Source organism: Orbicella faveolata, unplaced genomic scaffold (assembly GCF_042242905.1).
Source record: "Orbicella faveolata isolate gen_17 unplaced genomic scaffold, um_ofav_v1 contig_25, whole genome shotgun sequence".
NCBI lineage: Eukaryota > Metazoa > Cnidaria > Anthozoa > Scleractinia > Merulinidae > Orbicella > Orbicella faveolata.
In genome coordinates, this window is record NW_028301553.1 from 14,873,530 (window position 1) to 14,890,357 (window position 16,828).

Here is a 16,828-nt window from a genome sequence, read left to right on the forward strand (position 1 = left end):
TATCACCCTTGTTTTGGTCTCGTTAGGATTTCCGTGCGCAGTGTTCGAAGAAAGTGGAGTACGTAGAGATGTTTATATTTGTTGGATAAGTTACTTTTATACTTGAAATCACCCATGACTGCTTCTGAAGAGGGAAAAGCTCGGAACGAAGGTTGCCCTTGATGCTTTTGGTGTTGCTAGCGCGAGAGAAACTACCCGACGGCACTTCTTCAGTGGTACATGCATGCACAATTTATTTCTAAAATGGCTATGAGCGCTCATCATTGTCTGGTTCCCTGTTTACAATCCCGTCAACTTGGGATTCTGTCTCCAAAGAATTTCTCTAGAGATACTACAGGTTCTAGCGGACTTGTGAAAAGACTGAAGCTTCACGACAAACTTGTCCACCACGATGGATGTGTGAACACACTACATTTTAACATGTCCGGAGACCTTTTAGCTTCGGGAAGTGACGACTTAGATATTGTAATATGGGACTGGGCGAAAGGCAAGAAGAAAGTAGCTTATGAGAGTGGACATTCAAGCAATGTCTTTCAGGTAAAAAGCTCATAAACAAACAGTGAAATGTGGAGAATATAGTCAGCTAAAATGACAAGTTTAATTTTCTTGTCTATTGCAAATAGAACCTCGTTTGTATCCAGAAAGATTTTTAGTTATAACACGGTTTTTCAATTATGAAGTCTGATGGTTTCTTTTTCGTCGTGTTTCTTTTGGCAGGCTAAGTTCATGCCTTACACCGGTGATAGTACAATAGTAAGTTGTGCCAGAGACGGAAAGGTAAGCAAGAGAAAAGATTATTAAACACAGGACGTGTAAATTTGAGATTCAATTAACCCAGCTGATCTCGTCCCGGGAGAATCACTGTTTCGTTAAACTTTGTTTTATAAATCCTATTCAATCATTTGTTTGCTTTGTCTTGCTACTGGCATCTTTGGTTAACTGTACAAGCGTTGAATTAAACAAAAAACTCCGATATGGAAAGAGGAAGTTCAATGGTCCATTGTTTGCTATTGGTCTCTCGTATATTGATTCACATTAATAAATTATCGATTGCACAGAAGGTATCTGTTGGCATGATCTCTATGGTATGCATGATTTTTTATCTTCAAATATCTCAAATATTCTTAAGATGAGAATTAGAGTGAGGCATCAATGTGGAACCGAATGGTGCAAGAACTGTGTTGCTCCAAAACAAAATTGCAAAATCAGCATTCTATTATTTTCAAACAAACACAAGTGATTTTCATGTAAATAAGGATATCAGCCAGTGACAGTTGAGAGAATGCATCCCTACCTCACTTGTTGCAATTAAGGTGGCTGAACACAGTTTTTGATACCTGTGTTTCATTCACCTTTTTCTCTTAAACCCTTGATCCCTCGGTCGCCAAAATTGGCAGCAAGCAAGTTAACATCACAAACTTTGGTTTTTTTATAGTTTAGTTGACATATGTACCATTGCCATGGCAACATGAATTAATATAAATGGGCCTTTAAAATTGCTTTTGTCGATTTTGTAGAAAATCTAGTCATTAGATTTTCTTTATAATTTGCATGCAGCAAACTTGTAACGATACTCACGTAAGTTAACACCATTTTGCTAATAATTTAACAGAGAGATCTTTAATTATCCCTTGTTGAAGGTTCACTGGATTATCGAGAATTTCCTTCTTTAAAGTTCAATTTTTTTTAATACTCCAGTTACTTATTTCCTAAAGTATTTTTGTGCCAAATTTTGTGAAATTCTAATGAGTGGTTCTTGAGAAAAAGGCGTATTTCCGAGAAAGCAATTTTTTGTTCAATCACAATTTTTTTACTTACTACGCATGCGCTGCATTTAACTGGGTTCTTTCGGTAACAACGAAAAAGCTAAGAATTGCTGGGTTCTTTGCATCGTTACCTTTTGTAACATATCTTTGCAATAAAAGATTAAAACGATCAATACACTGCATTGATTTACAGAGAAAAATAGCACAGATAATGCGGGCATGGGGCAAATAAAGTGATCGCTCTATTGACGGCATGTTTGTTTTTTGCAATCCTTGTGCACGCGCTGAATCGCATCAGCAAAAGCGCATGCGTAAACTGTGTTTGGCTACCTTAACACATATCCCCCTTTCAAATAACATGTAATAATTTAAGATTCTTTCAATATTTGGAATCAATAAGAATTGCCAAGACTCTCAATCTCAATCTATGTATTTTCTGTGTAATATTTCTGATAGTTGATGTCCTTTTCAGGTTCGTGTTGGTTTCCTTCACTCATCAAGTGATGGTTGCAAGAACACCAAGTGTCTTGCCCAGCACAAAGGAGCTGCTCACAAGGTACAGTTTACTCATTTTATTGGGCCAGCTTGTTGTGTTTCACAAGCCAGCCTTTTCATTCATAATACCTCGATATGAAGCAATGCATCAATGAGCCTTTCCCATACTTCACTGCAGTCTGTACAAATAATAATACTGGAGTGAGGTTAGGGTGAACATTTTCATACCTTCCCTGTATTTTTGTTCAACTTGACCTCAACATAGCGTCATAATTTGTTTGTTGGGATGTGGGAAAGGTCTTTTTCTAATTAGCTTTTTCTTGTTCTCTGAAACTTTCTCTCACGTTGCTATAACTTGATAAAAACACGGAAAATGTCTTCTATTTCTTCTAGTCCATCCCAGGGTTACCACCCTCCCCCCTTCCCCCCAGCATTAAATTTGCCAGTACCCATTTAGGTAAAGGTAAGGTAAGGTAAAATCTTTATTTAGACATGGTATTTCCTTGAGGACTTAACAAAAGTAAATTAAATTAATCTAACTGCCTAACTAATAAATCACTAATAACCACGACAATAAGAGACATGGTAAAAAACCTGCTTTACAAGGAAACCGTGTATAAAAGCAAAATAAAACTTACATGACATTGCCATCAAAATCATAATTCTTCAACTGAGATTTAAATTCATCAAGAGAGGGTGACTGATGAATATCCAAGGGTAAACTATTCCTCGGACTCCTTTTACAATAATTAGTGCGGGGCTGTGGAATGGCAAGCAAACAGTCACTATCTCTTAAGTTATAGGTTATTAAGTTATCGGAATGGAAGACAAAGTGCGAACTAAGATAGTCTGGAACCATATTATTTACAATCTTATACATCATTATTGATTTATCAACAAGGCGTTTACCATTCGCAACAATTCATTAGTACTACGATTGTAATTTGAAAAAGTTTTAACACGTGCAGCATGATTTTGTAATTTTTGTAACTTTTGAGAAAGACTCTTAGAACAGGATCCCCACACCGAGCTGCAGTAATCTAGATGAGATTGGACCAATGAATTGTAGATGGAAAGTAGAGTCTTACATGGAACCGTATACTTAATACATTTAATGGTGCTTGAACCAGAAGCAATCTTTTAAGAAAGTTCGTTGATATGATGCTCCCAAGAAAGATTTTCATCAATGTGTAATTCTAAGGATTTTACAGTCGAGACTTGCTTTGTTGGAAACTGGTTAATTGTGGCAGTGGGATTCGCTGTAGAACTTAATAACCTTTGCTTAGAACCAGTCAGTAGGAATTCTGTCCTTGTCATATTTAAAGTTAGTTTGTTGGCTGCAAGTCACACCTGAATTCTCTCCAAATCAAGATTATTTATACACCTGGGTGGAGAGAGGCACTGTGAGAGTTAAGTGTCTTGCCCAAGAACACAACGCAATGTCCCTGGTCAGGAATCGAACCCGGACCATTTGCTCAGGAGCGAGCGCACTGACCATAAGGCCACCGCACCTCTGAAATTTTCGCACCGCACCTCTGTAATTTTCTTGGACAATTCTGTCCAAGGGGGGAAAGGTGCAATGACGTTAATCCTATGTGAAGTACCAACCCGTGAGACAAGGCCAGACCACAACACCAGAAACTACGTGCCCTACTCCTTGCGATAAGGATGTGGGTTCTTTAACATCCCCTGCTAACCATGTAACAGTGAAGATGCAGGAAATGTGGCGTATGATTTATAGTCCTTATCCAAGAAGACTTGATTGTCCAACTCAAGGGTTTCATTAGAAGCCGGCAACCGGCGAAAATCGCCACCTACTTTGTCTGTATTTTCACTCAAATTTTAAAAAAAATTCATCAGTTTGCTGCCTACTTTAGTTAGCTCAGACGGCTATTTCAAAACTTATTGAAAACCCTGCTAACTATTTGAATGATGTAATTACAAAGGTAGCACATACTCCTCAGTTATTTTAAGACCCTGAGTGTTGGTCTGGTCTGGGGCTGGAACCCTTGACCCCCCACACTGCAGTCTGGTACTCTGCTGACTGCACTAACCAGGTGGCGGTTGTAATATTAAAGTAACAAGTAATAAATAAGTTAATTTTCTCATGCAATTTGGAATGAATATAGACCATTTTCGAGTTACTTTGTGCCTTTGTTTCAAAACAAGTCTTTGTGCAAAACCTTTCATAGGAAAATAAGTTTGATTTGCATGAAAATGAACATGTCTGTCCTTATGAATCGTCTTGCATGAAGACTTGTTTTAAAACAGAGGCAAAAGGCAACTTGGGAGTGGTCTATTGTATGAGCTCTTTCTTAGTCTTTGAAAATTTACTTGTGCTTATTTATTCCAAGTTGCACTCAAAATCATTTGGTTACCTAATGTACTAATTAATTAATTAATTAATTAATATGTCAGATAATTTATTGATAATTCAAATTATCATTTATTGTTTCAGTTATATATTTAATATAATTTATTGCATGATTGATTCTGTTATTTTATTTTATGCTTGTTTTTGGAAATATTCTAGCTTTGTATTGAGCCAGGTTCACCTTGTGAGTTTCTTACATGTGGAGAGGATGGTGTTGTGTTCCATGCTGATCTCAGAGAGGACAAGGCACGCAAGTAAGACATTGATAAAACATAGTTAATTTATAGATTTTTAGTAATATTCGTCTTTAAAAGTATACAATTATTAAATTCTTCAGTCAAATGCAGTGCCAAGCTTCTTATGTTATGAAAGCCTCATGCTTTGGCTTCAGTAATTCACTGGTTGAAGTTAAAGCTTATATTGTTCTTGTTCCTGTTTCACTTTTGCCAGTCATAAACTATATGTTTAGTGCTGAAGGTGCTCCTGCTGTTTCATAATATCTGTTGAAAACACAAATTATGTATTTTTCCTTTTACTAGGCTATTTTGCTGTCGTGTTGAGGAACACAGACGAGTTCCTTTGTACACAATTTTTATCAATCCTTTAAATATCTACGAATTTGCAGTTGGTGGAAGGGACCAGTTTGCTAGGTAAGACAGATAGTTTTCAGAAAATTATATAACACATGTATATACAACATACAAAGAAAGTGAACATTATCAACCAACCTTGTCTGCTGTCTCTGAATGTCATAAATATTATGCAATCAAGTAGTGATAATTAACCTTGCCTTGCTACTACAGCCCAACCCATCTAATACAGACACTGAAGGGACAGAGCGAAGTGTCTGTATTTGAGAGGTGCCCGTATTGGAGATTTCACTATGATGTCGTCACTTTTAAGTCTCCACAGTATTTTTGATTACACTGTTGTATTTGCATTTGTAAATGTAAGTTTTAAAAACTAATAATTTGACATGTTCTGGTACTGGTGTGGCAGAATGATAAAGTGTCTATGTTTGTGCAAGCGCCGACAGGAAATGGTACACACCGCAAATTATCGACACCTGGTCCACAGAGTATCCGTTAGAAAGAAGATAGATTTGTATAAATTTTCCTGCCTAGGGCCGAGATTTAGTGTCTCTTGTCCATTTTAGAGAGGGTCCATATTATTGAGAGTTTCTTTAGAGGAAATGTATGAGAATTTTGTTGGTACACAGGAAACTGTCTGTATTAGAGAGGTGTCCATATAGAGAGTTTCGACTGTACTAGCCTTGTCAAGTGATATTTCCTGAAATCTGGTATATTCTCCTGACAAAGTGCTTACTTTGTTATGATGTAAGATTGATATCTAAAATCTTCATTCAGAGTGCAGTCAAACCTCTATTATGTGGCAACCTATCAAGTGTCCAAACCATGTTAAGTGGCTAGTTATCATAAACCTCCTATTAGCCAACCACCTCATCTCTATGAGAAATTTCTCTATTGTCCTTACCTTTTTGGGCAACCAACCAAAACATTTTTAATACACATAGTTTGGCTTTCTTTGGAAAAGACAATGAAAGGTGAAAGTCTGAAATAGAATTTGATGACTGATAAAAAAACATACAAACACACATTTTTTATAATTGTCTTGACTTGATTCTATGTTCACACAGCAAGTAACCCAACCAAAAAATATTCAAAGTACACGGACCGCTATTAAGTGGCCACCTCCCATTTCCTCAAGGGTGGCTGCTTAATAGAGGTTTGACTGTACTGTGATCAAATCTTGCAAGTTGTTACTTGAATCCATGAACATTTTGTCACACTGAGTAACCTTACTTTGTTACTCAATATTAGTTTCTTTATGTTGTTGTTGTTTCATTCCATGCTTAGTGATATCTGTCAATTAAAACTTATAAATTTTGTATTAAATGACATTTTTTGTTTGCAGAATTTATGACAGAAGAAAGCTGCCAGAGGTAAAAAGAAATTCAATATTTTTTATAACACTAAACAGTGACTTTATTTAGTTTATTACCTTCTTTCTCAATGACAGAGCTCCAGTGGCCCAAAGGGCCACCAAGTGGAGCACCATAACATAGGAACAGAACCACATGCATGCATAGGTAGAAATAGAAAACCAGGCAACTCTTTTTTCATACTCAACATAGCTAGCAGCATGGATCGCGGGTGCATGCACTCTAGGACAGAAACAACGAATGACAATGTCACACAACATGGGGGCCATACTCCAGCTTGTAGGTCAACCAAGTCATGCAGCCTTGGTTTACAGCATACATCTTTGATATTGGACATGCATGTTATGTTCAATTGACACCTGTCAAAACAAGTTGGCAGCTGTCCAGTATCATGTGACCATATTGTAGGGTCAGGTTTAGAGCTCATCGAGGTCACATGTTTTTTTGAAGTTGGCCGCTGGCTGACCAGGTACCGGTTTTCATTTGGATCGCAGGCTCAAGCCAGGTTAATTTATTGTACCTTATCATAGGAAATTAATGGTTCATGAAATTAACGCGAATTTTTGAAATTCACGTTAATTTAAGTCACATTAATTTATGTAAATGTTAATTTCTGTGCTGTTAATTAAGTTGCGCGTTAATTTCCGCGACATTAATTACCATTATTTTCCCCCAAATCTTTGACACACTCTAGACATTCTTGACACAGCCAAACAATAAATTTTATTCGTGTACTTTATATTTCACATCAATCTTTCACATTTAGTAAATTGTTTACTGTACTTCAACTGAATTTTGTACGTGTTCATTGTCAGCTTTAAAGTGTTAAAATAAATTGGTTCCTGTTCTCAACAAATTTTTTTTTTTTTTTCGGTGTAGCAGAGGCATTAATTGACCTCAGTTTGAAATTTTGTCTCCTCTCTTGTGATAATTTCCTTTATTGGGAAGCAAATTTACCTTCAATTCGCGTTAGTTTAAGTCACGTTAATTTCAAATACGTTAATTGACATAAGCGTTAATTTCCTATAATAAGGTAATCAGGAGCTCTGCTTTTAGGCTTGGCTAAATCTATTATTAAATAAATGTTTGTTTTTAAACAGGATAGTAAGGCCAATGTTGAACCAGTCAAGTTATACTGTCCTCATCACCTGGTAAGGAAACTTAGAAAATTTAGAAGTAATGAATAGGATATTTATTTACTATTTTCTTGTATTGGCATTAAAACAACAGTGAGAAAAATCTTGGCTAAAAAAAAAATTTCATCCTAAATCACAAGGTGGTGTTTGTGTTAAATTGTTTCAGCGATTTGAAGCTGATAAGTCTTTGCCTGTTTTGAATGCTGGACATTTCGTTTCCGCTATTCAAATTTCCCTCCGTGTTTATGGGTGGGTCAGTTGGGTCAAGTGATATCAGCAGCATAGGGTACATTTACAAGCTGTTACGTCACCTATATTTGTAATTAACCAATTAGAAGCCACGTCTATTATTCTGATATCCTGCGATATCAAGTCACTGACCTGATATACAGCTGTAGCTTTGATATCGTGGTCACTTGGCTGATGTTAGGTAGGGCTAATACCTAATTGTACCTTTTTGGCATGCTCCTGCATCGTATCAGGCTCGTTTGATCTCGCCATGGATATTTTGGCTCGACTATGTCTGGGCAACATTACAAATCATGGCTGGACCAAACTCACCTGATATGCCACCAAGGCATACCAAAAAGATACAATTAGGTATAGGTACTCTTATACATAGACAAATATGCACCACAGACCATATATTATGTGCTTCTAACATCCATTCCTTCATTATTCATACAATTCATATTGAACTATTTAGGAGATCTGTATTCTACTATAGCATAAAACCTTGCAATGTCTCTGCATTTTTTGTAAATGTTTAATTGTTGGCAAAAAAAGACAAAGTAATGTATCTGCAAGCAAGTATATCCATGACTCAGGGAGATTTGCCATAAACCAGAACATGCAACACTGTTGACCAAGATCCAGGGCCTGGTATCTCTGAGTGGTATAAAGTGAGCACTGGTAACAGAAAAAAACTGGCAATGCTACCCAGATCATCATCTTTTCTGTGTTGCCATTTATCTTTCCAGCAAGATATTTATTGATAATTTCCTCTGCAGATGGGAAGTAATGACCTTCTTGCCAACATCACTTGCCTAGTTTACTCATATGATGGTACAGGTATGCCCCCCTCTATTGCAAATATATTTTCTTTGGAATGTTTCGTCCAAAATTTGACACATAAGTTTATATTCATGGCAAATGATAAACAAGTGAATAACAAATAAACAAATGATAACATGTACCATTATTGTTTGCATAATTTTGCCTGCAAGGATAGAGAAAATGTGTAAAATAAAGGTTGCAGTGTTTAGCTTATACCAGTGTGATGTTTAGTTTCTTAGTTTCAGATTGCTAATGAGTATTAAACAAAGGAAAACAAATCAAGCTGGTGTGAAGAATTTTGAATGAGCAAAAACAATATTAAACCTCACCAGACATATTATAGTATTATGAACAGGAATTGTAAGCATTTGCAATTGCTTTAGACACTTGATACCTTCAAATCCATAATGTTATTCACTAAATATTAATTTGCATTGTCACAGAGCTGCTTGTTAGCTACAATGATGAGAACATCTATCTGTTTGACTCTTACTCAAGGTATGTAATCACTTAGCAAACTAAGATAGACTATGAAGATTATTTGAATATTTATGTATTGAGTTTATTTAATGAGTTTTTGTACTTGTTGTGATTTCAGTAATGATCTTTAAGAAAAGAAATCTAAAGCTTGCAATTTGTTTATGTCCTTAGTTCTGAAGCAGAGTACATTAAAACCTACAAAGGCCACAGAAACAATGCCACAGGTATAAGATCAGTCTGTTAAACAAATTGACTTTGGCTGGAACATTAACCTTGTGTTATGGTAGAGATGTACATGTAAAAAATTGACCTGGTTTTTTTCTCTGTTTTCCTAGTCAAAGGTGTGAACTTTTATGGTCCACAAAGCGAGTTTGTGGTCAGTGGAAGTGATTGTGGACATGTGTTCTTGTGGGACAAACAAACTCAAGAGGTTGTACAGTTCCTTGAGGGGGATGAAACAGGCGTGGTAAGTGTTTAAACTTGCACATATGTGAGACACTGCTTTGGAAAATAGCCCAAATAAAAATGTGTGCTGATTGGTTTAAAATTGTGTTTCTATAACTCGATAGAAACCACAGAACTATCATGAGCTGTTGATGTAATGATGGCATGAGCAAAGAGAATGTACATTTCGATGATCAAAGTAAACAAGTTGTTTTCTTTTCTTTGTCACAGAATTTTCTGAAAGAAGTAGAAAACATGTTCTCTGTGTTTCTATTGAGTTATAGAAACACTCATTGAAGTTTGGGTGAACTCAAAAAAGCTGTGGAAACACTCGTATGTCAGCTCATGTTCCCACAGCATTTCTCATTCTCCCAAACTTCCACTCATTTTTCTATGACTTGCTAGAAACACCGTTATATTTTTTTCCTATTTCTTAAATATTGCCTTTGTATCAATGTTACTATTCCATTATTCAAACTAAGAGTAGATGTAATGCAACCAGGTGAAAGGTAACACAACGAAATACGCAAACAACAATATGGCGTAATTGAGGGGGACGCAGCCCTGTGGCAGGTTTTACACGACTTCATGATAGGTGCACAAACTAAACACCTCACTTATTCCCCCACTAAGGTGGGAACAGAACAAGAGTATTGGCAGAGCCTTTCTTATCTCCCCAGCACGGCACAGGCTGGATCGGACAAGATAAAGGCTAGGGTACAAGATGGCAAGACACAAGCAATGCCAAAGCTTGGAGGAAGTCGCTACACAGACTTAACCGCCACAGATGCATGCATGGCATGCATCCCCCCAAAGCAAGGCTGAAACTAAAGAAAATTGCCTGATACGCTAGCCATTTTTGGAGCGGCAGAAAGTAACACTGATTCTGGAGTGCGTATATAAATCTGGTAACAATTGGATGACCAGCAACCTAACACCTTAATTAACCAGTCTGGAAGGCCTGCAGCTGCGGCAGCAGACGCTGCTCCTATACGAAAGCTGTGACCCTTAAGGCTCTCATGTGGGAGTCCCACGCTTCTTGCAGAATCCCGAAGTAAGTGCGTGACAGAGGACCGGGTGAGGTAACAACCGGACTGGAAATATAACAGTGGCCCCAAAGGAGGATTCGCTAGGAGAAAATATTGTTGCATTGCTGAGACAGGGCACAACAAAGAAGGACAACGCGCAACACTGAGGGATTGCCCTGCCCTAAAACTATCCGTTTTTGAAGACTCAAAGGTAACAAGCAAGCGCTGTGGACAGGCCAGACTGAGACAAAAAGTAACATATTCCTTGGTAAGATTAAACTTAGAACTGAACCTGTCTACCCCTGGATAGGTAAACTCGCTACACCTAAGAAAGGCAAAAAAGGCAAGGGTGAAGGCAGCCCATATCATGGAGAAATTCCTTGGCCCCAGCCAACTATGTAAGATGGGGCGAATGGATAATAGTACACTCGGAGTGACAGGTTGTCTCCGGATACGAGGAGACCCTTGATAACGGAGAATTCCCCTTAAAATCTTTTTTAGGAGGAGTCATCCCCTTAAAGGGTCTTTGTAACCAGAAATGATGTGGAGATTGCGAACGGCTGCTAAATAAGTCTTAATTGTACCATGGCGAACTGTACGGGCCAAATAGGAAGCAAAATAGAAAAGAGTTCCCTCTGATGCTGGGAGAATGTCACCTGTCGGAGTTGTTAGTCTGTTCATGAGACAAAACTGAATGAAACGCTTCACCCCAGAGGTATACGTGTGGTTCGTGTTCCACGACAAGGCCCAGTTGGCATACTTAAAGACTTCATCTTTCAGAGAGTCATGAAGGAAGGCGGGATGGTGCAGGGGGTTTGGCCGGCACCGGGAGCGAGTTACCTGAATCGTTGAACCTGAAAATGGGACAGGGCGTCAGCTATTTCATTGTTCACCCTGGGGACGTGACGAGCCCTAACCAGGAAATTATGCTTCATGGAAATAAGTAGTAAGAAATGAACCAGATCCATGACCCTAGGGGCTTTGGAATGATCCGATTTAATGATAGCAACAATGTTCTGGTTATCACACCAGAATTGAAGGCGTTTGCCGGTAAAGTGGGGGTACCATAATGCACAGGCAAGAACAATAGGGAAGAGTTCTTGCCATTCAATACTTTTAACTTTCGACTTGTTAATGAGTAAATGAGGGGGCCACCTGCCCTGGAACCATTTACCATTGAAAAAGCCTCCAAACCCAACTGTACTAGCTGCATCAGTATATAGCTGCAGGTCGGGGGAAAAGGTGACCCAGGAATCAAGGAAAAAAGATCGCCCATTCCATTGGGCGAGAAATACTTTCCACATTTGAATATCCCTGGAAAATTCCTTGTTCAAACGGATATGATGAAAACGATTTTTTACCTCCCGGGTGAGGTTTATGATGCGCTGAAGGAAGGTTCTACCCGGGACCACTACTTTGCAGGCGAATTACAGAGTACCGATAAGGGATTGAAGATCTACAAGGTGGGCAGAACAGCAGTTGGTAAAAGAGGCCAGTAATTGCCATATCCTGGCAAGCTTGTCCTCAGGCAAACATGCTTCCATACGGTTACTGTCTAGGACAATGCCCATGAACTCTAGGACTTGTGAGGGTTCCATGGTCTTAGAGGCGACGGTAGGAACCCGAAGGGACATAAACACCTTAAGAAGGGTAGTGAAACGCCCTAGGCAATCAATTTTCGTATGCTCCACTATGACGAAATCGTCCAAAATGTGAATAACGTGGCGGAGGTCGTAGTTGTGCTTTAAGAATCCATTCCAAAGCATTGGAAATTTGGTTAAAAAGGAACGGGGCACTGCGAAGCTCAAATGGATGGTAAAGGTCTATGTAGTACTGGGATTGCCAGTAGATTCCCAAAAGGTTCCAGTCTTTGGGGTGGATAGGCATGAGGTGAAAGGCGGATTTCAAGTCTGTTTTGGCCATAAAACTCCCAGGGCCCAAAGACCGCAGTATCGTGATCGCATCATCGACACGAACATACTGCAACGAATAAGGATCCTTTGGGATGTGGTGGTCATTTATACTATCCCCCTCCGGGTAGGAGAGATGATAAATAGTACGCCATTCTACAGAGTGCTTTTTAGGGACTACGCCTATGGGATGACACTGCAAGTTAGGTAGGAGCGAAGAGGGAAAGGGACCTGCAATTCTCCCCAACTGCACTTCCTTATTGAGGTTCCCAGAAACGATGTCAGGATGTTGAGAGGCTGATATCAAATTACGCGACACCCGTGCTTTGTGGGGGCCAAGGTAACCAATGCGAGTACCATACCGCAGGGCACTGATTAAATTGCTAACAAAAGAGCTATTAGGGTGATTAACTAATTCAAGCGCTAATTTATCTACATGAAGTTGGGGGGATACTGTCAGGTTGCGGTCCAGCTGGCGCTGCTCCACCTTATTTCTTGCTGCGATCACTGGGCGCTGTCGTCAAGTGACGTTCCCGTTCTCTTGTTAAATCAGCCTATTAGGCTTCGGATGCTGATGGACGCATATGTTTGAAGCCGAAGATTTGTTTTTGTGCACCCGTCCATTGTGAGGGTGACTTGGTCACCAGCCTCAGCCTTTCAAGCATTCAGGTATAGCTTCCAGTGATTGGAAGATTAAGACTCTGCAGACGAAGGCGAAGAACTTCACTGGAAAGGTTCTTGAGTTCATCTGTTTGCGTGGCCTTCGAAGACTTAGAACGTGGGCGAGCCATAATTTTAAAGCTAAATTGTTACAACTGCGTACTCTCCTGCAAGCTGCCAGGATAATGCCCTCTGACAGTGTATTGAGATTTATATAGCAAGACAGCGTCTCAAAGTTTAACTAATAGGTACAGCTGTACTATGAACTAAATAGACACAACATGGCGAGCTTGTTAGCAATGAATTGAGCTAACAAAAATATGGGCCAATCTAGGAGAAGCTAAGATATTTTGCTAGATTATACCGCGAGATAGAAGCTAAAATACAGACATGAATAGTGTTTGTGCAAACTGCTAGAATAAGGGAACGTTCATTCATGAATTGAGCATTCAATATTGTACTATTGTTTATCCTGCTGGATTGCGTGACAAACATAAACAGCCTAACCCTCAAGGGGCGTCATGTTCCATTAACTGCGTTTTACCGACCGGTAAAAGTGGTAGTTATTGCACCTCTTTACTCACATCTCTTGTCCTTTTTGAGCTTCTGCCTTTTTGGTGAAAGTTATGCTTGAATCTGTTCGGTATTTGACATCCAGTAAATGATCTTGTCCCTTGTTGTCTCAGGTGAATTGTTTAGAACCACACCCCAATGCACCTATTCTGGCCACCAGTGGTCTTGATCATGACATTAAACTGTGGCTGCCAACAGGAGAGGAACCGACAGCCTTAGATGGACTAAAGAAAGTGAGTAGCTTCAGATCTGTAAAGAAGACCCCTATTTTCATTCAATCTTGAGTGTCATTCAGTTTCCACATGGATCTTTTTATTAATTTTAAGAGTTCTCAGCCAATCAAGTACTTAGACCTGATTGGCCAAAACTGTGGTTACATGTCAGTAACAGGACATCCTATAACTAAAAATAGATTGTATACATATTTATTCAGGTATATTTGGGTAAACCTCCAAAAGATTAGGAGTCAAACATGAAAACACGAGCCTTGCATTGTGTAGTTCCAGAAAATATCCATACCTGCCATTGGGAAGGGATTTTTTCTGAGGCCCTTTCCCCCACCCCTCTGGAAATTCCAATTTCTTCTATGGGGAGGACAGTATGGATATTTTCTGTAACTGCACATTGTGAATTTAGTTAAATGCAAAACAAATGCTTTTCATAGTTATCATTTGATAGCCATCTCCACTTGTTGATTGCAGATGCTAGTCATTTGCAGTCATATGACTGACTTATTCCTATTGTTTCAGGTGATTAAAGAGAATGACAAAGACCGGGAAGAAGACAGACTTCGTCCTCATGATCCGATCAGTGAGCATCTCCTGTGGCTCATGATGCATCACATCAGGAGAAGTCAGGTATTTCTCTACTTACAATTAAATGTTTTACTGATTTTGTTTTTATAGCAGGATCACACCTTAAATGCCTACCAAACATGCTCTGTTTAACTCTCCCCCCCCCCCCCCAACTTTCAACTGATATTGCCCTACTTCTCATAATTATGCCCTCTTCTCTCTCTCTTAGAACTTCAAGCGGTTTTCAGTTGAGTACACGTCTAAAAGTAATTGGTTTAAATTGGCTTAAAAAATTTGCACCACTTTTTCATCCAATCAGAAGTAAAAAATAAAAACCAATCGTGACTTGTTGGCACACGTTTCCTGCACTTCATATCAGCTACATGTAACTACGTTGAGTTTTGAATGGTTCACTGTATTGTTTGTGTCCTTTGTGATGGGCTGAAGTGATTACTTTGGTTTTGGTTTTATGACACTCAATTGCAATCTGCTCTAAGACACTGTTGAAGGAAAAGTTTATTGTACCCAGAGAATCATCATTGGACTTGTTAGATTTGCTAATGGCAAAAGCTTCCTTAGCCCTGGTACACAAGACACCTCCTCTTAGGGATTTTCCTTTGGATTGTCGAGAGATCTTGCCCTCAGAGATGTCTCAGTGAGATTCCCTGCGGGAGAACCCATGAAGAGGTACTTTAAAACAACAGTGAATTGACAATATTTCTTTGTTGACTTGTACTCGGTAGAATCGAAGTGACACCGGAGAGCAAGATAGTGATAGTGACGTTCTCAGTGACGATGATGATGATGATGAAGATGGTGAACTGGGAAACAGAGTTCAGTGTAGTCCATCATAAATAATTGACTCCTTTTGTATAGATACCCTGTAAAATATGAACTAGGCATACATAGCCATGTAAGTAAGACTGTACATGTAAACAGTTATTCAAATGTATTGGAAAGTTAAGTAGAACTGGATTTTGTCACATGCTCCATCTGATGTTACGTAACTGTTAAAATAGAAAACGTTTTGTGACACTTGACAAGACATTTTATGACAACTTAGAAGTTTCGTTATAGTTCAAAACTTAGTTTCACTTTTAGATGAACAATGCCAGCAATATACAGAGGGTTGTTGGGATTTCTGTGCAACTATTTATGCAAGTTCTTTGGGTTTTAGATCTCATGGTGTTTGAAGTAAGCAATAAATCAGGGTAAGGTACTGAGGTTATTTTCCAACTGTTACAGAATTAGCTAAACCAGGTGCAAACTTTGTGCAGCTACAGCTGGAATGGGCATGATTTACTTGTCTTCAGTCAAGGAACATGTGCTACTCTTTGCTATCCTCTATCCCAGGCTTTCTCAACAAGGGAAGCAAAGAAGAGAGAGCCTGGGATCGAGGTTGAGAACAGTGCCAGCACTCAAGTATTACAACAGCTGACAAGCCATGATCCAGCAATGAGTTGCTTAGCAACATCAAGATCAACCTGTATTTTTGGTCAGGTATGGATGTGTGACTGTTATACACACTTAACCCCCCCTGTCTTTTCCCTGTCTTTTCTTGTCCTTTACATCTTGGTTTTCAAACTCCATCTCTGGAGTGTTGGTTTTGGTTTGATTAACAGCTATTTTTTGAGGGAAGTGAAAAACTAGTCCGCAATTAGACTGTGAATTGTGGTTTGGTGTAGTGATGCTAAACAGACTATTATGCTGTAGTGAATATTTCTATACAGCTTTATTTCTCCACATTTGTATTCTCAGTAATAGACTGGGACTAGCTTGGAATGGAGGCTCATACAGGGGAACCTATTTGCATTTTAAAAGATTTTTCGCATTAGCCTCAGTTGCAAGCTAATTCCAGTCCAATACCGAGAATACGATGAAACCAACGTGAAGAAACTTGGAACTTTGTATAGAATAGCAGTTATCTCTTTTGTATATTGTAGTGTACTTCAACATGCTGGTTAGTCTCAGAACAAAGAGATTATGAAAGAAACGTTGTAGAACAAATTATGTGCTAAGCACTGGAAAAAAAACTATAAAAAAAATAAAAAACAGAAGTTAAAATTTTCAACTTCGAAATATTTCTTGTAGCCAATGGCATTCCTGACACAAACTTGCGAGTCACAGGCTTTCTTTCAGGCTGCATCTG

At 38.8% G+C, this 16,828-nt stretch overlaps 1 protein-coding gene across 1 annotated transcript; it reads left to right on the forward strand.

The window, feature by feature from the left end:
- Nucleotides 1-21: 21 nt before the first annotated feature.
- Nucleotides 22-16,746, forward strand: LOC110041996 (DDB1- and CUL4-associated factor 8-like). The gene is made up of 14 exons (XM_089293955.1): nt 22-537; nt 718-777; nt 2,239-2,322; nt 4,795-4,889; nt 5,175-5,285; nt 6,571-6,598; nt 7,699-7,749; nt 8,745-8,805; nt 9,234-9,288; nt 9,442-9,494; nt 9,606-9,736; nt 13,999-14,118; nt 14,635-14,742; nt 15,423-16,746. The coding sequence occupies exons 1-14, from the start codon at nt 220-222 to the stop codon at nt 15,531-15,533; spliced, it is 1,386 nt and encodes a 461-aa protein (XP_089150081.1). The 5' UTR covers nt 22-219; the 3' UTR covers nt 15,534-16,746.
- The last annotated feature ends 82 nt before the right edge of the window (nt 16,747-16,828 follow it).

Excerpts from the sequence above, each read along its gene's own strand:
- LOC110041996 (XM_089293955.1), top strand. The coding sequence starts at position 220 with ATGCATGCACAATTTATTTCTAAAATGGCTATGAGCGCTCATCATTGT. Across the intron at positions 2,323-4,794 it reads ACAAAGGAGCTGCTCACAAG|CTTTGTATTGAGCCAGGTTC; the intron begins GTACAGTTTACT and ends GAAATATTCTAG. Across the intron at positions 9,737-13,998 it reads AGGGGGATGAAACAGGCGTG|GTGAATTGTTTAGAACCACA; the intron begins GTAAGTGTTTAA and ends TTGTTGTCTCAG.